Here is a 25797-nt window from a genome sequence, read left to right as displayed (position 1 = left end):
AAACTGGTGGCAAGTGGCATCTTGGCAGCTGCACACTTGACTTTTCTCAGTTCATGGGCAGTTATTTTGCGCCTTGGTTTTTCCACACGCTTCTTGCGACCCTGTTGACTATTTTGAATGAAACACTTGATTGTTCGATGATCACGCTTCAGAAGCTTTGCAATTTTGAGACTGCTGCATCCCTCTGCAAGATATCTCACTATTTTTGACTTTTCTGAGCCTGTCAAGTCCTTCTTTTGACCTATTTTGCCAAAGGAAAGGATGTTGCCTAATAATTATGCACACATGATATAGGGTGTTGATGTCATTAGACCACACCCCTTCTCATTACAGAGATGCACATCACCTATTATGCTTAATTGTTAGTAGGCTTTCGAGCCTATACAGCTTGGAGTAAGACAACATGCATGAAGAGGATGATGTGGACAAAATACTCATTTGCCTAATAATTCTGCACTCCCTGTATACCAGTTTTTAAATTGTGTTGATAGGCCACGTAAAACCAGAGTTATGATAAAAAAAATATATGCAATGTTTGGTTTTCTTCCTGAATATTATCATTGTTTATATTTACTGTGGAAGAAAAACGGCGTATGAGGAAAACGCTCCAATCAAAAAATGATATGGCAACAAGGCATTTAGTTGTTTAGGAAGAGGGAAGTTTTAGGAGTGATGGTGGTGTTTTGAAATGTGAGAGATTTGCGACGTTTAGCGCAAATCTTGTGTAGTTAGTGTGTAGTGTAGTCAGTAGTTTTGTTGTGTGTGTCAGAACAATGAGGCGACTGCTGAATGTTACAGGTGTTACAGGAGTGATACATCTCCTGTTGTCAGGCCTGCAGGTATCAGGCTGTTGTTCTCCTTTATCTCATAGTGGACAGAAATTATTTTTTGGAGTGGCACAAATAATTTGTGTGGCATCAAATTTGATGCAGAACAGATGATTGTTCTGTAAATAGTTTGAAATGTTTATTTAAAAAACTGCCTTGGATGCTTTTTAGGTAAACAGCTGCAAAAAACTTTTTACTTTTTTGAAGAAGTAACTATATAAATAATTGCCCAACATTGGTCATTATATACTGTATTTTGCAGACAGAGAGTTACAGGACTCTCTCCCAGACCACAGACTCATACTCATAATACAAGTCAGAGCTTTATGAAAAAAAAAAAAAAAAAAAAAAAAAGAAAGTTGTGTTTTCAAAATTGGAGTACAAGTTATTATTATTTTTACTTCCAATAGTGTTAACAAACTGCACAGGTCATGAACAATATATTTTTTTTAATTTTCATTGTAAGTGGGTTAAAGTATAGTCTAACGTAAATGTTGTAATTTGATTATTTTAATAAACCATGTAACTTGGATGGATTCGATGCTGGCGTGACCACAGTGCACACGTCTGCTGTTGCTCACAGTGATCCAAGTGTCCTCTCAGGGAGTTTGTGTGTTCGCTTAGACACATGAAAAATTAGAGGGAACATTGCTGGGCAAGCAGATGGTATTATTCAAAGATATAAAGACGTGTGTGTGTGTGTGTGTGTGTGTGTGTGTGTGTGTGTGTGTAGTGAATCACTCTATAACAAAATATTTCCCAATACTTTCCACCTGTACTTGTCTCCGTAACATTAAATTCTCGATGTCATTTAATATTAAACTGCAGCTGACTGAGCCAGTGACGACCGGTTAGCGCATGCGCAAGCAGACCTAACAACAAGCGATCGGTTGTGAGATTCTGGTAATATGGGCATAGCTTTGGTATTTTAATGCTTCGGATAACGTAGAGTCAAATGAACAAAGGCTTGAAAATATTTTACTGTTACTACACGTGCACTTTAATTGCATTTCGGCCTTATCACTATGCCGGTAAGTCCCCACGCATGTTTGCATTTTTGTTTTGTTTGCAAACTGGGTTCCTCCCTTCCTCTGCTGATGTGATGCTAACCGGTTAGCACAGCTAACCTAGCCGTTGTTGTTGCTGTAGGATACAAAAAACCCCGCAGACTCATTCTTCCGACGTTGGGTTTTGCGTGTCACCTCAGATTTGGTGTTCTTGAGTGGTGCTTGCTAGCTAGCATTGTCATTTATGTTACTAGTCCAAGCGTATTTTTGCATAGCAAAAAAAGCTAGCGGCAAATGCAAAGCAGGTAACTCAAGCATAACCTCACCGTTAGCTAGCTTCTACAAATGTTACCCTCAGATTTAGTCCAAACTAATAAACTAGCTCCACTGAATCGACCTGACAGCTCTGCCCTTATATCCATGTTCGTAAAATAAAAGTTATTGCTACGTACTAGAAATAACTGTCTTTATTATGGTATTGTGGTCCTTTTTTTTTTCAGAGCCATAAGGTTGAGAAGCAGGAGGTCAGCGATAACGTTAAGGTCGTGGTGAGATGTCGTCCCCTCAACCAGAAAGAGACGACGATGGGCCACAAACAGGCCGTCATAGTGGATGAGATGCGTGGGACCATCACAGTCAACAAGCTGGAGACCCCCCACGAACCTCCCAAGACCTTTACTTTTGACACTGTTTTTGGTCCTGACAGTAAACAGCTGGATGTCTACAATCTCACAGCCCGCCCCATCATTGACTCAGTGTTAGAGGGTTACAATGGTATATTTAATGCGACTACACACATTGCTTTTTCAAATTAAGAAACCATTGCTGTTCTCTTTATTGGATTGTAAACTTTGCATTTTTTTCTTCTTTCTTATTTTCCACATGCATTATTTGAAGTAATGATTTTTATTTTCTTCTGTCCATTTCAGGCACAATCTTTGCATATGGGCAGACTGGCACAGGAAAAACTTTCACAATGGAGGGTGTGAGAGCGGTGCCAGGGCTCAGAGGGATAATCCCAAATTCCTTTGCTCATATTTTTGGGCACATTGCCAAGGCAGAGGGTGACACAAGGTAAGACCACAATCAGTTACACACAATTGATCCAGTCAATTGCAGACAACTTGGCAAAGAACAAGTTACATCTTTAGGACTTTTGTTAGTAGCAGCATTGTCACTAAAATGCATAGTTTGTTTCCATTTCTTTAGTCTACGCAAAAGCCAAAGATAACACTGTTTGACAGACATAAAATAGTATTTTTGCACCAGCAAGGTGATTCCCAAACAGCTGTTAGCCAAAAACCTGGCAACTAGTATAGACCTGACACACAACCTAAGAGATTCAACTGCCCTTTCATTTGATCCATTTATGGTTAGCTGAAGCCTTGTTATAAATTGTGGCTGTCAAGAAGCCACAGTAGTGTATGTCAAAGGTGTAATGAGGATGTCTGTAACTGGCTTCACATAAACTCAGTCTTTGGTGAAGTGCGATGTTTATCCTCAAGTGTTGATCAAAGGAGCTTGCAAAGAAAAGCGTCTGGACTTCTTTAAGTTGCTTGAAGACGTTTCACCTCTCATCCGAGAAGCTTCTTCAGTTCTAAGGTCAAATGGTGGAGAGTCCCAGATATAACCTAGTGGGAGTAACCCCCCACAGAGGGACAAAAGGACCCCCTGATGATCCTCTAATCGCCTGAGCCACACCCAGTTTCACACCTTGGCTCAGGTGATTTTTTTTAAATTCAAATTATTTAAAGGCTCCAAACCTTTAAGGGCTCTAAACAGAGCTCTTAAAGGTTTTGACCTAAACTGTTACAGGTAAAATATTTACAATTTACAGTTTGAAGTCTTAGTGAGTGTCTGATTTGCACTTACCTTCCACAGGTTTTTAGTTCGTGTTTCATACCTGGAGATTTACAACGAAGAGGTGCGGGATTTGTTGGGAAAGGACCAGCTGCAGAGGCTAGAGGTAACACTGCATTTACAATGAGTAACTTTTAACAAAGCGGTTCGGATAAAGTTGGCATTAAGGACACTATAGTCTTATCCATATATGACTATAGTATATTATTGCACGGTCTATACCTTGCAATATAAAGTGCCTTGAGGCGACTGTTGTGATTTTTAAATAGAATTGAATTGAACTGAAACCTTCCAGAAGATGGCTAAATTAATTTGATTATGTTCAGTGTTTTGCTAGTGTATTTCTGACAGCAGCTTTTCAACATTATGGTGTTGATTTTTTTTTTTTTTTATGACAGGTGAAAGAAAGACCAGATGTTGGCGTGTACATAAAAGACCTGTCTGGTTACGTCGTGAACAATGCTGATGACATGGACAGGATCATGACACTGGGCCACAAAAACCGTAAGCAGAACACAGGCAGTACTGAAAGTGAAATAGATGCCACAAAGCTAAATGCTGATCTTCATTCCTCCTAACTGAGATATTTATCTCTTGTGATTAAAAAAAAAAAAAACCACACGTCAGAGTAAAAGGCTCTCACCCTACTTGTAGTAAATGGAAAATGGTGACTGCTAAAGAGTAAATGGGGAAATATGCAAAAATAACATTTTCAAAGTTTTAATTTCAGGTTCTGTTTTAATGTTACTGAATCAATCACCGTAATTATATTGTCTGGTCAAACCCTATTGTGGTATTTTTAGGGTCTGTTGGAGCCACAAACATGAATGAACATAGCTCGCGCTCTCATGCTATTTTTACCATCACCATCGAGTGCAGCGAGAAGGGCGTAGACGGCAACCAGCATGTGCGCATGGGAAAACTTCATCTGGTTGACCTTGCGGTATGTACTCTTGTACTACTAAACTAAAGGAGATGATATTGATATTGGGTGTATGTACTATATTCTTACAGTCCATGATATACCTCACTGCCATTAATTAAATATAGACTTTCACTACTTACAGGGCTCAGAAAGACAGGGCAAGACTGGAGCCACAGGTCAGCGTTTAAAGGAAGCAACAAAGATAAATCTGTCTCTCTCCACGCTGGGTAATGTCATCTCAGCCCTGGTGGATGGCAAGAGCACTCACGTTCCCTACAGGAACTCAAAACTGACCCGACTACTCCAGGATTCACTCGGTGGAAACTCCAAAACAATGATGGTACTGCTAAATTTGGGAAGCAGCGTGCTGTTGTCTTTGCAAGGATGGAAGGATTTATTATAATTAGAGAAACCTTGAATTCTTGCTTAAACCATAGATGTGTTTTTGAAAAATACTTTGGGTGATCTGTTTTGCTGTAACACCACAAAACAACTAACTCCTGACCTAACTAAAAAGCCAACTAACCCTTAAATTGAGGGGGATTTTTACAGTATTTTAAATGTTGAATTGAAAGTTTTTGCCTCACTTCTTTAAATGCAACACTTTAATTCCCTCCAGTGTGCAAATATAGGACCTGCAGACTACAACTATGATGAGACCATCAGTACCCTTCGCTATGCCAATAGGGCTAAAAACATCAAAAACAAAGCCAGGATCAACGAGGATCCTAAAGATGCCCTGCTGCGTCAGTTTCAGAAAGAGATCGAGGAGCTCAAGAAAAAGCTGGAAGAAGGTAAAAAACCAGAGCTTGAAGAAATCATTGCACTTTTTGATTTGCATATAATTTTTAACGCCACGTCTTTGTGAAATGCCACTTTGTGACGCATCTAGGTGAAGAGATCTCTGGCTCTGATGGCAGTGCATCAGAGGAGATGGATGAAGGTGACGATGAAGGAGGGGTGGCAGGAGATGGTCGAAGGAGAAGAAGAGGTAAAAACAGTTGTGAATGAGCACATAGATCGTTCAACCTTAAATCTGCTTACAGTGATGCTCTGCATAAGAGATGTTTTAGGCCTTATCACTGTCATCATTCTATTATGAGTCAGCACTGAGGTTGCTTTGATGCTGCTTGAATGTTCACAGTCTTCCTTAAACATAAGACCTCTTAGTTTCCCTGGTATTCTCACCTTCTTTTTTTAAAAAGTAGGTGTTAAATACTCATGAATTCGGTATGTGTTGCAGTGCTGGATGTTTTCTTGATGCTTTGTTCTATTTTTTTTTTTTTTTTTTTTTTATCTCAAATTGATGTGTGTGCATATTTTTCAGTTGGGACTTTTCTACTTGATATAGTATGAAGCTATTCTAAATTAATAGCAGCCAGACTGTCCGTATGCTGTGAGTAAGCTCGTCTGCTATGTTTGTTTATATGCATATGTGCACATTACAGAGCTGCAGTTGATATACCCGCAAACTGCAAAACAAACGCTGCTAGACCTTATCTCTCTTTTTTTATTTCTCATTGTGGGCTTTGTTGGGTATAGTACTTCCTCTTTTCCTTTACAGACAACATCAGTTCAAATTGTGACTGCACCTCCGCAGTGCCACTGTCCACTGAGGACAAACCTCAGAATAGTGAGTTAGAGCAGCACTCTGCTCACCAACCCACCTGCCTACAAATTTAAGCCCTTTTCACACATGAGACAGATACATTTGCTGTGCCGTGTACTTTTGCGCTTTATTGGCTGTTTGCTTTCATGAATACTAGACGCAGTTCTTTGACAAGTCTTGTTCCCATTTTAGTTTCCCCAAACAATGTAACCTTTTTAGACAGATGCTCCTAAGCAGTTTCACAGTAAAGTAAATATGATCCGTAATTATATAGTCTATATTTCTAGTTTTTTAAAGTTTTTTGCCCTCCGTATTTCCTAATTAGCTTGTTGCAACTCTTCGAATGGGGATTAAAATAAAGATTAAACGATGGCTTGTATGCTGTTTATAGTTTTTCTTGTTATGCTCTGTAAAAGAGCATGAATGAAAGCTGAATACCAACCTCATGTCTAATAAAGACAGAATTTTTTTTTTCTTCATGCCGTGGATGTAGGTGGTTTTCTTTAGGGGATTTCCTAAGCCCTCGATGTCCCGTCAATGACTCAAGTAATTTGCTGCATTTCCTCTTTAGTGGTCAGCTTACCTAGTTACCTGTTACTATTTTTCACTGTGGTTATTGCAGTTGTCTGGGTTCTGAAGATTTTCTCAATTTTCACTATTTTTAGTGAAAATTCATATATATTTTTAATGTCCTCTTTGTTTGTTAAAAGCCTTGATCAGTTGATGTAATGGAGAAAGCCTTAAACCCCTTTATTTTTTCTTTTGTTATTATATTTACAATTAGCATCAGGATTGCATTGCTGGATTACAAGGAAGCATGCAATCTTTTGGGGTGTTGATCCTAGTTTGGTAATTCTACATTGTGTTTGTGAATTACAGGACATGTGTGAAAAGGGGCTTTGTACTATCCTTGACACACTGCCACTCCTGTAGGCTCACAGCGTAATCCCGCTTCCCGACTGCTCCACACACCTTCATTGTCATCTCCCAGGCCTTGTTAGGGTTTCCATAAAACTGATTGCAAGTTTGTCCGTTGAATGAAGGTGCTCATGCTGCAGATTCCTGAATCCACTCAGTCCATTAATTTGGGGTATCTGCCCAGCTGGACAACTCTTTGTGAAAGGTTGATGTTATCTGAAGAATATTTTCTATTATTCTTCTTTACAGATGACCCGAATGATCAGTTTTTGTGCATGACAGTTCAATATCCTCACTTTATACCTGCTCAAATTGTGATTTCTTTAAGACCTAATTCACCCACATTATGTTTCATTATGGGTTTTTTTTTCTTTCCTGTGTGTCTTATGACTGGCATCACTAAAAGATGCCTCTCATCTCATCAGCATTTTTATTTATATATATATATATATATATATATATATATATATATATAAATAAATAATTTTGTTTCAATTTATAGAGATGTAAGACTTTCCGAATCACTCTGTAATGTGTTGCTCTTTCTTTCTCCTCCTTTTGGTGCAAATGATGCCTGTCTGACTTGCTATACACCTCTTAATTGAAGAAGAAAGAGGTTGGTGTAAGAGTCTACATGGTCAAACTGTCCTTTACAAACAATGTTTTTTGCTCACTTAAAATGATCAAGATTGCCAACACGTGCTTTAGTAGCTTTTCACTAACCGATTGGATAACTGCTGATTGTATAAGCACTGCTAGCATTTTTCTGTTTGTCCATTGTCTGACTGCCACCCTTAATACTTACTCTTTTCATAAGCACCATATCATCCTCGCATTTCTTATAGTTTCCCTTATTCATAGGTTTTGCATATACTAACTTTGATTATTTAATACTGTGCACTAGCAAGCTAGAAACATATGCACATGGATCCTACTAGCATTCCCTTTATAAGGACTCATTCAGAAGACCAACAGGTTTGCTCAGAAACTGCACAGATTAAATAATACTAATGCTGATTGTTAAAGAGGAATGAATCTGCCTTTAAATGATCCAATACCTATACAGTGACAAGTGCTTGTTAAACAACCACTAAGGCTCTTTGCTGTCCTATGTGTGTCTGTTCAGGAAGGAAGAAGGTTTCCCCAGACAAGATGGTGGAGATGCAGGCAAAGATTGAAGAGGAAAGAAAGGCTTTGGAGGCCAAGCTAGACATGGAGGAGGAGGAGAGGAACAAGGCAAGAGCAGAGCTTGAGAAGAGGGAGAAGGACCTTCTTAAAGCCCAGTGAGTCAATAAAGAGAAAATAAATTCTATTTTTGATTAAAAATCATTTGTGGTATTTGCTAATTTTGGTAATTGGTGGGCCTTTTAAAATGTCAGGCAGGAGCATCACCTCCTGCTAGAGAAATTGTCGGCTTTAGAAAAGAAGGTGATTGTGGGTGGGGTGGACCTCTTGGCCAAAGCTGAGGAGCAGGAGAAGCTTTTGGAGGAGTCCAACAATGAACTCGAAGAGCGTCGCAAGAGAGCAGAGCAGCTGCGGAAGGAACTGGAGGAAAAAGAGGTACGGATAAATAACGTCACTGAATCCACGCATTATCTCATCCTTTCCTAAGTTTGGCAGCTGATAGTCACGCTGTTGACGGTAATGTCACAATAATGAATCAGCATTACCACTTGGGAAATTCTTCTTTACCTGTTGTACCACATTGTAACCACAATAAAGCAACACATACATTCGGAAATTAAACCTGTAACCCATATCTGTCAGCTACCCTGGAGAGAATACCTCATGTATGTATGTTTTGTTTGCTTGCTGACCAGTGGTTTAAAAAAAACCAGCTAAATTAATAGTTTTACAATTTGTTTTAGTTTTTTTGTTTATTTTTGGGCAACATTTTGCTTCAAAAAATTGCGACTCTTTTGCCACTCATAGCTAACCATTATCCTGTCGTGCTTCACTGAGATGACAGGATATGCTGACAGTTACATTGCTTGTTTTTTAGAGAAATTATTGCATCACTGTGGTTGGAAATATGGTTAGAAGTTAATACTACACACTTTCATGTGCAAATTGATTATGATCGATGTTCAGATAAAAGTTGAAACTCATGTCCTTTTAGTTTAATGTCTGAATTAAAGATATTTGAAAGCTTTATTTTTTTCTTATTATTATTATTAAAAGTGATATTTTGATTTTTTTGCTGTTTATTTGTGGCTGTTCCTGCTTGCAGCTCGATGGTATAATGTCCTTTACCATACACACAATATATTTTTGTAAACCCAAACAAAAGCTTGCAAAAGTACCTTGATTGTGCATAATCACAAACCTCGTCCCTCTTAAAACAGCAAGAACGTTTGGATATAGAAGAGAAGTATACTAGCCTGCAGGAAGAGGCTCAAGGAAAGACCAAGAAGCTGAAGAAAGTATGGACCATGCTGATGGCTGCCAAATCTGAAGTAAGTTTAACAAAGGGTTGCACCATAAATGATCATTATTCTTTGACTTGTTCCCTGTCGGGACAGAAGGGTGACCATTATGAGACACTAAAGTATTGCTATTATTAATTGTGTATGCAGCATGTATATTCAGATTTAATCAAATAGCTCTTTGTGGCTAGATGTATTATCAGTTTAGCAGAAACTGATCCGCTAGCATTGTTGTTTTTCATCGGTTAGATGGCAGATCTGCAGCAAGAGCATCACAGAGAAATCGAAGGCCTCCTCGAGAATATCCGCCAGCTGAGCCGAGAACTCCGGCTCCAGATGCTCATCATAGACAACTTTATTCCCCAGGAATACCAGGTGTGTGTGCGTGCGTGCGCATGTGTGGGCTTTTAAGAGAAGTCCAGATAACGCAATGACAGTAGAAGTACTGTAATATTAGACATCTTTAGTTACAAGGCTAATCTGATACTTGTATTTACCTGTTATTTAAACATACACACATTAAGCATACATCATCTAAATCTGACATGAATTGAGTGGGGTTGTTTTTATATTGTTGTTGGCTTTATTTATTGTTGTTTTACTTCTGCTTCCTCTACATCAGGGGTCGGCAACCCTAGGCACCCGTGCCAGGGTTAAGTGATGGCACGACCATAGCTGGACTGGCCATCGGGCATACCGGGCATTTGTTCGGTGGGCCGATGATTTTTTTTTTTTGTTTGTTTGTTTTTGTAACGGTATAAACAATGAAAGGTAGTAGATTGGCCAGATGCTGGCCGGTGTGTAAAAATAACTCAGTTTTTGGTGGTGGATATGGCGTAGCTTCCACAGATTCAGTAATATTAGCAAGTGGTGGCCAGCAGGTGGATGAGAGAAAGGGGAGGCAACAGGAGAGACCAGAGGCGGGGCCGGTCCGAGTGTCAGGTGAACTGAACTTTAGGTAAGAAGTTATGACTTGCAGTCTATCTGGGTCAGATATAAACCAAGTTTAGGTGGAGTTTATTTTCGTTGTGCTGACTTTTTACAGTCAGTTACAATAACTCGTACTGCGTACTAGCTAGCACGACAGAGTTTCTATACAGCTGGGTGGGTGCTTTGATGTTACTGATAGTGAACTTTATTTTATTCATACGGTTAGTTAGTAGAGTTGCCAACCATCCCGTAAAAAGACGGAATCGTCCTGTGTTCAGAGAAAATATTACGCGTTTCGTATTGAGCTGAAAAGGAACACAGTTTGTCCTGTACTTCAGCTACAGTGAAAAAGGCACAAAGCTGGAGTTTTTCTATCTTTATGCTGTCAGCTGCATCTTCTCCTCTCATTCTCTCCCCTCCCTCTCCTGTTGCTACTTCAATCATGAAACTGATCAATGAGCAGCTGATCGGCTTTTCTCTCTTGTTTGTTTATCGCCCACTTTGCGCCAGAAAGAGGAAACCGCTGGATTTCGCGCTAAACAACAGCAGCATGTTCAAGCTTGATCAGCTGTTGTTAGAATTTATTTAATATTAATTTCTAGTATCAGCTGATGTTTGCTGGAGCCACAGCCGTAAAAGCTGCTGGTCATGATGTCGGTTTGGATATGTGGTGAGAGGGAAACATGAAGATGAAACCAGGAGATGTTCTTACTGAATCATCAGAGCTGAACAGGTGATGGAGAAACAGGTTTACCTTTTAGGTGACATGAATGAGTTGAAGGGAAGTTATGAACTGTTTCTGAGAGACAAATAACACCAGCATCCTTTTCTATGTAACTGACAGTTGGTAACTGTGCAGGGGCGGGTCTAGCAAAGTTTTGCTAGGGGGCCAGGCAGGGCATTTACAGGGAAAGGTGGGGCACAAAGAAAAACTTTCTTATTCTCATTTAAAATGTCTGGCTGTTATTAAATAATTATCTGAAGCTTACAACCAAAGTTTTTATCTGACGTAAAATGTATAGAAATCATACATATACCAACAAGATTGTACATCACTGTCACAACAGCATTTGTTTTCATTCAAAGGCTTTATAGCTTTAATACCTGGTGGGCCGGTCTCTAGTCAAAATGCCTGGGCTGTTTTTTTGTTTTTGTTTTTTTTTTGTCCCAGTCCAGCCCTGGGCAAGACACGCAGTGAATTAATCTGAGAAGGTGCATTAAAAAATAAATGGTCGCGCCAGCGGTGCACATCAGAAATGAGCTGCATAGACATATTAGTTGTGCCACTTCTTAATGACGGTATCTTAGCTAACAACCCCAACTACCAGATTCAACTTGTAATTGGCTAAAAATAACTTAGCCTACTGGTGAGAGGGATGTTGTTAGCTTTCCACATTCCGACACTTCAAAAGCTTCAGGAGCTTTCCGCTCAGCACAGCATCAGCACCATGGAAATACACGGATACAGACTCGTTTTTGGGACTTTCAGGTGTATGGACCAATGTTTTATTTTCTGATCACACCAGAAAGCTTTAATGAGCAGCTGGATTTGTCTTGCATTAACTGGCTGAGTTAATGCCAGTTAATGCAACATCGAAGCAGCTGGAATCCACAGCTGTGCGTGTTCATGGAGCTGCATTTTCACCTGCTGGACATCACTACCTGACAAGTTTAACTGTCTTCAAAACATTGCAGAGGCCTTATTGACAGTATTTGGCTCTGCACGTCTGTGTGAGCAGATTTTCTCTCACATGAAGAGTGTCCTCAGGTAGCCGTCTGAATGCTGGACACTTGAAGACCTGTGTCTCTGAGTGGGAGACCAGAGATCACATTAACATGTGTATCCCTGTATTAACAAACATGCCATATTGGCTCAGTTTATTTTTCTTATCATTGTTGTGAGGAAATAGCATTTTCTGTTGTACAGTTCATTTGCTGTTATGGAGTTCTTGTTATGGATAAAAAGTGTCTTTTTTTTTGTTTCAAAATAGCTGATAACTATTCGCTGATAGCTGCAAACATCTGCAAACAAATATAATTCTATGAAGTGGTTCTATATAGTGTGTAACTGTTAATATAGAGCGTTATTAAATTTATTGCTAATGCAATCATATGACACACTGACTTCTGAGGAAATTTTAGACGGCACTCGTCATCAGAAAGGTTGCCTACCCCTGCTCTACATCTTTTGTCATAGAGACACAGTTCAGACACCTTGTGCATGTGTTTTACTCTTTCTGAATTATTTAATAATTTTTAATTAATAATTTGTTTTGAAAATCTGCCCTTACTCAAAGTAATGGTAGGTCTGAATTGGACTAATTAACTGTCAGATGTTAGAATCAAAACAATTGTCTCTAACCTGCCCACAGTTTTCAATCTTTAGGCATGAATTTTTGTCTTGTATGCTGAATGACCCCTCCTTTTACTTACAGGAATTAACCAACATGCTTGAAAATGTCAGCTTTGATAATTATAGCTGCCAATTATTTATTTGAAGTTATCAAGATGATCAGATTGTGTGAGATTTTCAAAATAAAAGCCATATTAAAAACTGAAGGATATACTTAGAAATATCACATTTTCTAAATAAAACCCTATTGTTATTGTTGTTCTTTCCATATTTTTTTCCAATGTTTTTAACAATGATTAAAAAAAACAACCAAAAGTCTCACAGTAGCAACAAACCCCTCTGTTTCTTTTTTGGTTGTTGTTTTTTTTTTTCCAGAAATTCCACATATTTGATCCACATAATGAAAGTTTTGATTATTAGTGAACTTCTGTAAATCTTTAATCCTGATATGGTATTAACGATTATTAATGGGGAAATGGTATTTGTAGGAAGATGTCAGTTGTAATGACATGCCACTGACAGTAATGAATAGCATTTTCCTAAAGATCTGTGCCTTTGTTAATAAGAGAGAGGATTTGTTACTGCTGGACCTTTGTGAATTTTGCCAACCAGCAACAGAGTGACTGTTGTGACCAAATAATTATTTTTCACATCTACAAACATACATTTAAATTTTGTTTCATATATTCCAGGAAATTAAAAGAAGAGCATCCAAGCAAGATGTTGTAGAGTAGACCGCAAACAGAGTAACACAGGGTCAGATTTAATCAGCTTTACTTTGGCCAACACACATCCATAGGAGAAGAAGCTATTAAGGTTTATCTACTAATTTAAAACAGGATGTTTGTGTAGTACGATGTTGTTAGAAAGCTATGTTGTAGTGCTGAATGAGATGTTGTGACAGATATACAAGCCAAATTTGTTTTTACCAAAGTACCTACAAAAAGACATAGACTGTGCGATAGTGCTCTTCACAGTATGTGTGCGCACATCAGCAGGAAGACAAAAAGCTGCGTTTGTAATTTGTTTGACAAACACATAATTTCTGTAGCTTTGCCTCTGTACACCACAACAGTGAATTTTCAATCCATCAATATGTGATTGAAGCGCAGACTTTGAGCTTGAATTGGAGGGGTTTATGAAAATGTGGCAGACCAATTAACGTCACAGACCAGGATCGTCAAGTGCTGAAAGGGCACGACACGCTCTGATGACCCAGTAACTGTAGAGCTCCTAGCCTCCTCTGCCAGTAATAACATCACAGAAACTAATGTGCCTCTAGCTAGGCATGGGTTTCCATGGGCGAGCAGCTCTAGTAGGTGTTGTGTGTAGGTTACCAAGTATTTTGTCCAAGTCGTGTATATGTGCATAGTAGATGTGAAAAGAGATAACAGATTTCAAAAGTGGTGCAATTCAAAATCTAGTAGACATACATGCATTTAAACTCAGATGTACAAACTGGAAAAGCTGCTTCTTTCTTTACTCAAACATTAGTAATGAGCTTCCTGTACGATTACATTTTTACATGGGAAGCAACATCTACCAGCATTAAACATTTTCATTGAGAAGCAGGCAAACAGGAAGGTTGCATGGCCTTCCAAGTAGCCTACAAAACTGTCAGCTGACCAGTTTTTCTTTGACAAGCAGAAAGAAATGTTACTTTTGCTGTTTTCTCACCATGCAACATATCTCATCTTCAACTTCCAGATAGTGCTTCTGATAATCTCTCATGTTTTGCTTGTAGGAGATGATAGAGAACTATGTGCACTGGAATGAGGACATTGGAGAGTGGCAGCTGGTGAGCTCACTTTGCACAGCTAATTCACACACTGGTGCACAGTCTAATCAGCATCCGTTTAAAGAGTTTCACTCCTTCTTTCTGGTGATTTGTCTCTCTTTTAGAAATGTGTGGCTTACACTGGCAACAACATGAGAAAACAGACCCCTGCTCCAGACAAAAAAGAAAAAGATGTGAGTTGTGGAAAGTTGTTTTTAATGTAATCATTGATGTTGTGGATTTTTTTTCTCTCTTTACATTGTAATTCTGACCTCTTTTCTTTTCTCCTTGTCACTGTAGCCATTTGAGGTGGATCTGTCTCATGTGTATCTAGCCTACACAGAGGAGAGTATGCGGCAGTCTCTGATGAAACTAGAGAGGCCCAGGACCTCTAAAAGTAGCAAGAGTGGCCGTCCCAAGACGGGGCGAAGGTAGAGAGCTTTCTACACAAATCAGTACCTTGTGTTTTAATATTGACTACCTGTCCCCTGTGTAGTTCACACACATTTTCCTCCCCCATCTACATTTGTCATAGCAGTATGTAATACACTTCTGTTTCCTCTTAGTTAACAAATATGAACTTGAATGTACAATGTACTTGAATGTGATTTGACCCAGTTTGGTTTGCATGGGTTGGACTGCATCTTGTCTGCAAGATGAATGACCGAAATGTTAAAAAAGGAAGGAAAAAAAAAACTTCCACAATAAATTTTTTTTTTTTTTTTAACAGGCCAGCTAATAGCTACCATTAACCAACAACACCAAAATTCAAACTTGCACCTCTTTCTAATGTTGGCCTTTTTATTCCCTTAGTGCTGAATTTGGATCAGATTATTGCTCCTGGCTGACTGTTGCAATCGCGTTCCTGCGCTTGCTTATCATGGAGAGAGATGGTTGATTTCTACTTAATTTTTCTGTTACCCCAGCTGCAGTTATCACAGAGGAAGATCTTCCTCACGTAGTTACACTGAGGCAGAGTTAAAGTACTAATCAGGTCAAACTGATTGTTTTTTTTGTTTTTTTTTTTTTAGTTTAAGCTTAGATGCAAAAACAGATCAAGTGTAAATGGGTTCTTTAGATGCAGGGTTCAGAATAATTTGTTAAACAGTGAGCTGGTTATCTCCATGTGTACTTGTAGATCAGTGACATTTCTACTTATGTTTTATCTTTTTTGTTTTTTTGTTCTTGAGTTCGACTGCATGAATATGAAGTGCATGCAGTCCAAGTGAAGAACAGGGTGATCAATTTAAATATAGCGTTGAGTTCCTGAATATCGTTTGGGAACTCAAACATTTAGCAACTCTTCATAATTAGTGTATTTATAGCAGTTTGATATGAGCTGTAAGCATGATGGTGTTAGTCAATATCATGATATGCTGCTTTTCTGAGAACTGAGCAGGCTGAAAAGCTCTTTGAAATGCTTGATAACGTTTATCACACACCCATCTCCACACAGGAAAAGATCTGCAAAGCCAGACGCTGTGATCGAATCCCTTCTGCAGTGATGACAGCACAGAGAAGAGCCCCAGTGCACTGCAACTCTCGTGTTACCTGAAAGAAGCTGTTGGTCCAGTTTATGACCAAACACTATCTAAAAGATTATCTGCATACTTTAAATAACTCATACGGTTTTACATGTAAAAGAGTTGCACCTGTGATAGGACTTTAGACTTCTTGGCCTGGAGGACCTGTTATATGTATTGTGGTATTTTTATGTTGCTTTGGGACATTTTTCAGCTGCACCATAACCATAAATATATACATTTCTCTTTTGAAAATGTCTTAAATCCTGACAGAAGCTGACAGAAACAGAGCTGTGAGCTTCTAAACTGATTTCCTGCGATGTGACCAACTGGTTTGTGTTAAGTGGCTCGTGCGGATATTAATGTGTTATGATTAATTTCTGATTGCGTGTGCAATTTCACAGAAATCATTTGGGTAAAAGGTTAAAGTATTTAAATAATTATATACACGAAAAGTTTGCTTTATACTCGTTCCTGTAGGTAAGGAGCATAGGAGCATGCATGTCAGTCAACTCTTACTGCTAATAGCTAAAATAGGAAAGTCATCTTTTTATTGTCAGATGTCAGGACACTGTGTTATATTATTATAACGAGATACTACATGCATATGGTATGCCTTAGTATAATGCACTAGTAGGAATTTTTGTGAAGATGATTTCATTTCATGGTGTTTTATAGTAGAGGCAAAATGGCTTTTATTTGGTATCATACTGTATTATCATACTGTCAACTGTTTACAATCCCTAAACCACTGGGTTTTTTTTTTGTTTTTGTTTTTTTGGGGGGGGGGGGGGGGGGTGTTATTTATTAAATTATTCCACATGTTTTATCTCACATTCTGGATGCTCTTTGTGTTTCAGAATTAAAATGTTAGAAACTAGAAGAGATTATCATGATTACACCACCACACCAGAAACAGCTCAGCTGGCTTTCAGAATGAATTTCTAAACTAACCTAATTGATGTCATATTTGTTTTTTCTTTATCTTTTGCATAAAACAACTTTTTACTGAACAGTTTTACCCACAAATACTTTCAGGGTGTGATTTACCAAGGATCCCCACCGCCCCCTGCTCTTTTGATCCCCCCTGTGGGACAAACCAGAATACAGGTGGAAGTGATCTTGATCCCTCTTTTCATGATGGCACCACACATGAAAGATGATCGGACATGTTACACACGCCTGATCATCTGCATGAGCATTCCCAGCACAATGGTCCATCGATAACTTCATTTGTGTGAATGTTTTGTATTCTTTGTGCAGGCTGTGATCAGCTGATCTGTTCTGTTGTCAGCCTTGAGGTTTACTGCTCTTTGTGGATTTAACCGTCTGAATTCAGCATTTCATGTGCTGTCACAGCTCCTTACCAGCTCACAGGCAGTATCAAAGGTACAATCTTATGAGTAAAACTACACGCCCCATTTCAGAAGCCGAAAAGGTTTGCTACAACACCTAACAATGATCGGCTATCTTATTAAAAATAAGAGAATTTGTTTTAGACTTAAAGCTGAAAGTCTTCAGTGCAACTGAATCAGCAAACTCTCATGTTTCCTTGTAGAAATAAATCATATTTATTCACATTATTTTTACATCATATTTATAGATGGTTGTCAGTGCACTTGCAGTGGGGTCCGCCCCACAGTTTGAGAACCACAGATCTAATCAAAAAGTGATCTTAAACACCACATCCTGCTCTACACTAGTCCAGTATAGTCCATTAGTGTAAACTGCACTAAATTTCCACATATTTTAATACCATTAAAATACCATATTTCAATAGCACAAAATTCCAGTGATTCAATTTGTTTTCAGGTCATTTCTTAATATGAAATAACTTCAGGGACACATGTACAGATCCACTGTCTGACTTAAAAATCTGCACATCATCGGGCAAAGCGGGGATGAAAGGGATAAAAGGATGTGCACACTGCTTTTGAATTTGATGGAGGAGTTATCGCCATGCCGTCAGCTGGAAGCAACGCTAGGCTTCAGCGCAGAGGAAATGAACTCGCCAGAAAGCATTTTGTATGTAACAGCGGATTTCAACATTCACTCACTAGTCGAAGGTTCCGGCTCGTCCCAGTTTAACCTCGATCTACATTGCAGCCATGCAGCAGGGCTTGCTATCTGTGTGACATCCTGCTGGAAACCACAGAGGCAGGCATCATTCACTGCATCAAATCAAAAGTTACAACTGGCGGCTCATGGTGATGTGAAACGGGTCACATAGCCGAGTCATTGTCATCTATTTATTGACTTTCAAACTGTGAAAGTCTGGTATTTGTGTCAGTAAATGAACCGGGGGTTGCCCCGCAGAGAGGTGGCTCAAAGAGGGATGAGGTGCTACAAATGGGCTGTTTCTGCTTTCCTGCGTGGGAAGTGGTCACCATCAACAGACCGCTTTCTCAGGCAGACAAAGAAGCCTACGCTCTACTCAGGCAGGCCCTGTTTGTTTATTTATGAATGACATGTTTTAAAAAACATTTAATAATTTAATCATTTATATTGGTAAGAAGCATGCGACTGATGCACACATTAATTTTAAATAAAGAGATAAAGATAGGCTATAAATCCAGTGATCACATGTCTAAATCATTAACATGCCTGGCTGAAGTTCATAATTATCCCATAAACGTTACACACTGATGGCAGTAATGAGTAATAAATACACAAACACACATCAATAGGTGTAAAAATCAAAGTAATGACAAGTGCTCCTTTTTGTTTTAATTTATTTGTATATAAATAGAAAACGTGAAAAAAGTAATAAATATGTCATTAAATAAGTCCATAAATATATTTACAGTTGCAATAAACTTGGGGATAACTCTTCATTTAATATGATGTGGACATATGATGCTCTTGTTGTTCAAGGCGACGTCAACACAATGCACAATTTTCTCCAGAAAGTCTTTTATATTATATTGGTTTTGCGTGTGCAGGTGACAGTTTTCATCCTGCAACAAAATCAGGTTTACCAGTTATGTTTCGAACATTAAATTTAGTTGAAGACAGAACTAAACACACACACACACACACACACAAATCTTTTATCACCACATCAGCGATTTGCTGTGTTAATTACTAAAACACAGTCAGTTTTTTGAATTACTGCCATACAAATGCATTGAAAGAAATATGCATCTTTACCTTGCTGTACACACGCAGGGAATGCTCAAGTGTTGCCAGATTCTGATTTGAATTGTTTTCCAGAGATTTGTTCAGCGCCTTGTCAGCTAAGCAGAAGAATTTTTCCTGCAAAGAGAAAACAGTGATAAGCAACGGTGCCCAACATGCTGGAGATGAAACTGAATGACATAACATAACAAACGCGTGGTAACCGCTGTCTGTTATAGAGGTCAAAGAACACCGTGAAGAGTAAAATATGAAACATTTTCAACTTACCACACATTTTTCTATCTTAGGCACATTGAAGTCAGGCAGCTGCAAGGATAATTAGATAAAAATGTGAGTATATCAACAAAGAATATATGGCGTACTAACAGAGAAACATAAAGTTTACTTACATGATCTTTTAATGCCTTGTTGGCATGTTCTCTAATTTGCTTCAGCTTCAGCCTTTTGTCTTCACACGGGTTGATTGGTGCTGCATAGACCATCACAGCTATCATCAACAGTGTAAGACACTCAATACCAAAGTTCTTCATGTCTTTCAAAGAGCTCCGGAGCTAGAAGTGTCAGCTTGAGTAGAATAAGGTAAATTCCCTAGATAGTCTTACTACTGTTGGTACTTATACAACTCACCCATGACCACGTCACAGGGGGAAAGCACCAAATAAGGCGTGATGATTATTACATGTTCCACTAGTTGAACTCCATCGATTACTAAGAAGTTACCTTTCCTGAAAAGTTTAATCAAGAACCTAACCCCCCCATATTCACACCTTAAGGTATATTTTTACCACAGAGACTGCAGCTTTGGTGCGCCCTTTACTTTCACCACTGGGACTTTGACTTATCGCACTTTAAATGTACAAGCAGAGTTTGCGTGTGGTAGCAAGTGGCATTACTAACATTTATTAGTATTTTTATTAGTATTAGTGTCTAGCCATTAATGTGTGACATATCAGACTGTGGTGTGTAATGTGTAGGCACATGGGAAATATTTTGAGTCAAGATTTCAACTTAAGCCAATCCCACACACATTAGGAAGAGGAAAATGTGACTGATAGAGAAAACTCCTAATAGCCCTAATGTCAGTTTTACTCTGTATAGTAATCCCCCCCACACACCCTTATTCACCCACGCACACAGACACACACACACCCTGCTCCCCTCTCTCCAATTATGTCATTATTAGACACAACAGTAGTAGTGTATTACTGTATTCGTTTTAACTAAATTATTATTTATTTAAAACTATTTAGTTAAAAGTTAGTTACAACTAATACAGTGTTTAGCTTTCATTAACAGTAAGCCAAAAATACTCGAATTAGTAGAATTAGTCACAGCCTCCACCAATCACACCCAGTGCAGCTGAGAGATAGCTGCAACATTTTTGGTTTATTATGTGATGTTTTTTTTATATATGCTGAAGCTCGAGCACACACCTTTTTGCAGTTTAAATACGCTTACATTTATACACTTCTACTCGTTATTGCTGTGCCCTTGCACCGGAGAGGCTGACATCCTTTGAGAAAGGGCCCCACCTTTAGGTATTGTTAAGTAACTCAGCTTTAAGGATATTCAGTGTATTGCAGTAGGCATTCACAAGCTGCTGCTGTCTGAACACAGAAACAAAACAATCACGTGCACTTCACAATACTTTGCTCCTCAACCATTCAAGTAGTTCCTGAAAGATGAGAATTATTCAGTGATTTTACCAAGCCAAGATTTCAAAATGAGTCCATAAGGTCTGCATGAATCTTGGTTATAAATGGTTAAACAGTCAAACAGGACAGACTGCACCAAATGTGCAACACAGTCATGTTTATTTACTTAAACCATTAGATGCTTGTAAAGCTCAACTTAGTACATTGTCACATTCTAACATTGTGTCATATGTCTTTATAATATATAAGTTGTCAGTTCTACTGCTGAAGATTAAACAGTGGTTTCCACCTTTTTTGTAGCTACATGCCTTATATTATCTTTCCATTGTAAACTTTTGAGGTTTACAGTGGTATGTGTATTTAGATCCTACATGTTTATTTACTTGAACTGTCGTCCTCGAGAAAGATGTATAGAAATTGTGTGCTGTACACCTTTATCAGTAAATAGGCTTCAACAGGAATGACAACCCAGCCAGGAGCAGCAGCAAAAGCAGCTGCCGCTCTTGTTTTTTATGGAGGAAATGTTTGCTTTCGCTCGGAGGATCAATCAGCTCCGGAGAGCCTGGACCATTCAGAGCGCCAAAGCTCACGAGCCTGTCAGCCAATAGGAATCCGCACAGGATTGAGGCTAGATGCGCCATTTTACTGCGTCCACAGCCATCCGGCAAGATGGTCCCCCTGCTTTGTCTCCACTGACCGGAGTTGTTTCGGTTTTCTCTTGCTTCTTCTTGCTTTAACACTAGTGAAAATCTGTATGCTCGACTGAGCTGGGCTGCCTGGGCCAAAGACAAAACCCGTGTTTGTCAGTCAAGAAATGACGACGGCGAGAAGTAGGTACGAACACTTGTCTTGTTTGTTTAGACAAGTCAGTTTTGCATTGATTGCCGTGCTTGCCTTCGCTAGCGGCGAGCCGGGCCATAGGAGCCTATTTGCTAGTTAGCAAGCTAGGCTAGCTTGGTTGCAGCCGTTAGCTGCGCGGCCGGTAATGCTCAAGTTTGCGCACACGCTTATTCAGACGCACACATGCGCATACATGGATGTTTGTCAAAGTGATCAAAATCCTAAATGTGATTGATTTTTTTTTATTGAGTGGTAGTTTTCGTTGTGTTAATTGGAGCCAGCTAAATGTTGCTAGCCGGGATGCTATACGAGGCAGTGCCAGTCTGCGGGTAGCGCGCGGGTTGGTGTCATGGCATCGTCACAGGGAGAAAAAGGCCTGTGCATGCAGCGGTGCATGCCCATGCACTGGAGCTTGTGTGAACGGCCGAGACTGCAAGGTTGCCAGGGCAACACGGGGGCAGTGAAAAGAAGTAAACGGGCTAATATTACCAGAGCTGAACTTGGCATCCCTGATAGTCGACACTTTGTGACTTGTCAAAACCCGGAAAGACTTCGGTGAGGATAAAGAAGCTGCAAATACAGATAGGTGGGCTCTTTTCTTTCTCCCGCGGAAGAACTGAGTAAGAATTGTACGGCCGGCTGCTGCTAGCAAGCCCGGGTGATTGTTCACCACATCTCGTAGCATCTAATCAGCACGTTATGATGACGCAAAAGGGGCAAAATAAACAGCAGCGGCTCTGTCTGCAGAGCGGCATGCTCCAAAGATGTGCCTATAAAACATGTAGGTCACAGCGGTATATTTAATTACGTGATTGTGCGGACTCGCAAAACCTGCGGTTTGGCTTTTGTTGTCATCAGGAGCTCATTTAGCTGCATTTAGTTCAGTTTTGTCGGAGTTTGTTTACGGAAGACTGTGCACATAAATGTTGGCATAGCTTTGTTTTCATGCTGTGGTGTACTGGAAATAATATATAAATAAAATCGCCGTTAGAGAAACAGTTGGCCTATCAAGCAAATACAGATTGTTTTGGTCTGAGTTGCGCACTTTTGGAGACATCGGCCCTTTTCTGAATATCATAAAGCTAAATGCCACTTTCCCCTTTCTTAAAGCCTCACTCAATACACTCATGAAGAATAACCCCATAGTTATTAAAAGAAAAGCTCTGTTGCGAGTGGCTTTATGTGGGAACTATTTTTTTTTCCTGTTGTACTTGTCTACATCCGCCAACCACAGAAAGCATAGACCTAGCAACCGTTACATTTCACCTGAAGGACATGAAAGAGTACATCCTGTCACAGTGTGAAGAGCTGGAGCCTCTCATCATAGTAGATGCACAGTGGGTGGGGGGGGGGAGAAATAGTAACTACTGTAAAACAAGGAGTGGGACTATCCTTAAAAAAAGGAGAAAAAAAAAAGAAGTAAACAGACCATATTTTGGTGTTTTGGCACTTTGAGCACCACAATGCAATTAACTCCAGTTTATTCAAGATATAACTCTCAATAGCTATAAAATTGGGACAGATGCAAAAACATTTAGTTATTTCTTTTTTTTGTCACCTTAAGCAGGAACGTCAGAATCAAAGTCCAAAATTCTTGCCCTCCTTTATATTTTCTGAAGCCATCCAATGGGCTGGACACCTTACCTTAAAGAAAAATTTAATGTGTTTGTCTTTTGTATCATAATTTTGTCTGCTGCTGTTGATATTCTTGTTATTCTATATTTATAGTAGTGATATGCTGTTGGTCTTGGGCTACGTCCACACGTACCCGGGTATTTTTGAAAACGCAGATTTTTCGATGCGTTTGCACCTTTCTTCCACACGTAAACGGCGTTTTCGGTCACTGAAAACGGAGATTTTTAAAAACTCCGGCCAGGGTGGATATTTTTGAAAACTCCGTTTTTGCATTTAGGTGTGGACGAGAAAAACGCAGAAAACGCAGCGTCAAAGGTGTGCGCCTTTTTTGACATCACACTGTGCGCCACGTTATTGTTTCGGTGAAATGAATTTCTACAATACTGTTACTGTTAATTGTACTCTCTGCAGTGTTTAAATGTTTACATATACACACAGTTACTGTCCCTCCACACATACAACTCGGTTCTGCTTCTATGCCCCATCCTTGTTTACTATTTCCCATCGAGGCTTCATTTCTACACGGTAAGGAAAATATTGCCACCTGTTGCTTTGGCATGTTCCTAGCAGCGTTTTCCTTCATTTCTGCGTTTACGTGTGGACGGGATTATTTTTTAAAACGAAAACGGAAAATCTCCGTTTTCAAAAATACCCGTGTACGTGTGAACGTAGCCTTGGGCTTTATACAGAGCAGAGCACCATGGTACAATAGAAGATATGAACTGTTTAGATTGAAATTAAAGACAAAAGCTCAGTTTAAATGCAGAATGTGAACATAGATTCATACAGTAAATGCATGTAGCTGTACTTTTTTAAATGTGTTTTTCCCTCTAGTTTCTGACTGTTCTGTCAGATGTAATATGGTACCAGAATGCAAACTTTTTTTGTAAATGTTTTTTCAGGTAAAATGAGTCTGGCTGCTTCAGAATCACACCTAGACCAAATGGCGGAAAAGGAAGAGGAGGTAAGTTCACCACTTTGTTTGTTTGTTTTAGACTTTTTAAATGTTTGAAACTTGTTCATTCTCAAGCAATTAAAACACATTTTATATCGTTGCCAGCCTGGTAGCTCAGCAGAAACTATGAAGCCCTCCTCTTCTCGCAACAAGAGGTGCGGAGCAGATTTCTTAAATGTGTCAGCCTTTTGTTGTTGCTTATGCACTTGTATGCGGTCAAAATAGCTCGCAGAGATGATGCAGATTGAAATGTTAAAGTTGATTCCCTGACTTATTGCAGGAAGCCCACCTCTGTAGCTAAGCACACGGACCAGAATGGATCCGAGTCCTCGGCTGAAAGTGAAGGTGCCACTTCTGACAATCCTTCAGACAATAACACGGGGAGTGTTTCTAAAGGTATGAACTGTACGAAGGTATTTCTGAATTTTTATTCAAGATGTCGTGGATGTCTGGGTTGCAAACGGAGCTGTTTTGTTCTTCAGGCACTTTAGTGATGAGGCCAGCTGGGAATGAAAACAAAGGTGCTATGAAGCTCAGAGTGGATTTCAAACAGAAAAAAACAGGTAATTATATTTCTGATTAAAAATGTGTGTTTACAGTGTTTCTTACAGAATTAAATCTGATTTTTGGCAGGTGTGGTACAAAAAGAGGTGTAAAAGTAAACGTACATTGTGACAATAAATAAGGTGATAGGAATCAGCTGCTTCTTCAGTGAGTTCCTCGTCTAGTGGATTGACTCGTACTCCAAAAGTGCAGCTGGCAATAGTAGACCTGATTCTCCTGTTGCCAGCTGCAGTCCACAGAGTGCAGGCACGTGACCTCAAACTACCATGAGATCTGCCTAGCTTGCATTTAAATAACTGGAGACAGTAATTTAACTGGTTAGAGGCAACTAAACTTTTAAAGTAAGGGTGAGGGCATTGGAATTCTGTCATTCTCTCAGACAGAGGAAAACATTAATATATGCTTGGACAGCCGCTAAAAGAATGCTGACTTTTTTTAACGTGCGTGGGGGGGGGAGACAGATTTGTCATGTTGACTGTTGAAAATGAACCTGGATAAGATTTTAAAGTAAATGAAGTGGATTGTGAAAGTCATGTTTTGTTTTGTTTTTCTTCCTTCTTGCTGTAGATGATGCCCTGCAGAAGAAGGTAAACTGCACTGCCTGTGGAAAACAAGTGAACCAGTTCCAGCGTAACTCTGTGTTTGTTCATCCTGTGCTCAAAGTACTTATTTGCAAGGTAGAGACTCTGAGATGGACATTTCACATATTTTCATCATATTATTACAAGTTCTACCATTTTCACTATTTTTTTTTTAATATTTACGTTCTTTCCTCTTCCTCCAGTCATGCTACAAATACTATACAAGTGACGACATCAGCAGAGACTCTGATGGGATGGATGAGCAGTGCAGGTA

At 39.3% G+C, this 25797-nt stretch overlaps 2 protein-coding genes across 4 annotated transcripts in view; both read left to right on the top strand.

Moving 5' to 3' along the window:
- The first annotated feature begins 1673 nt into the window (after positions 1–1673).
- kif3a (kinesin family member 3A) lies at positions 1674–16410 on the top strand. 3 transcript variants are annotated; one of them, XM_026191162.1, is made up of 19 exons: positions 1674–1858; positions 2335–2608; positions 2764–2908; positions 3716–3800; positions 4093–4198; positions 4498–4637; positions 4762–4959; positions 5239–5413; positions 5512–5619; positions 6184–6252; positions 7754–7762; positions 8273–8429; positions 8526–8706; positions 9492–9602; positions 9822–9947; positions 14600–14653; positions 14758–14826; positions 14933–15063; positions 16089–16410. In XM_026191162.1, exons 1-19 carry the CDS (start codon positions 1853–1855, stop codon positions 16135–16137), a joined length of 2193 nt encoding a protein of 730 aa, XP_026046947.1. In that variant the 5' UTR covers positions 1674–1852; the 3' UTR covers positions 16138–16410. The 3 variants fall into 3 exon arrangements, with proteins under 3 accessions (XP_026046947.1, XP_026046929.1, XP_026046939.1); XM_026191144.1 differs by lacking the exon at positions 6184–6252 and having other exon boundaries at positions 5512–5610; XM_026191154.1 differs by lacking the exons at positions 6184–6252; positions 7754–7762 and having other exon boundaries at positions 5512–5610.
- A 5070-nt stretch (positions 16411–21480) lies between these two features.
- Positions 21481–25797, top strand: part of atrx (ATRX chromatin remodeler) — a 34892-nt gene continuing 30575 nt past the window's right edge. Inside the window, 7 exon segments of the mRNA XM_026191120.1 lie at positions 21481–21778; positions 24326–24387; positions 24484–24533; positions 24659–24774; positions 24861–24941; positions 25510–25619; positions 25727–25794. Of these exon segments, the coding sequence (XP_026046905.1) occupies positions 21763–21778; positions 24326–24387; positions 24484–24533; positions 24659–24774; positions 24861–24941; positions 25510–25619; positions 25727–25794 (503 nt within the window). The 5' untranslated portion in view covers positions 21481–21762.

This window comes from Astatotilapia calliptera, chromosome 2, assembly GCF_900246225.1.
Source record: "Astatotilapia calliptera chromosome 2, fAstCal1.2, whole genome shotgun sequence".
NCBI classification, from domain to species: domain Eukaryota; kingdom Metazoa; phylum Chordata; class Actinopteri; order Cichliformes; family Cichlidae; genus Astatotilapia; species Astatotilapia calliptera.
The sequence above is the reverse complement of the archived record's forward strand: the minus strand, read 5'-3'. Positions and strand labels throughout refer to the sequence as shown.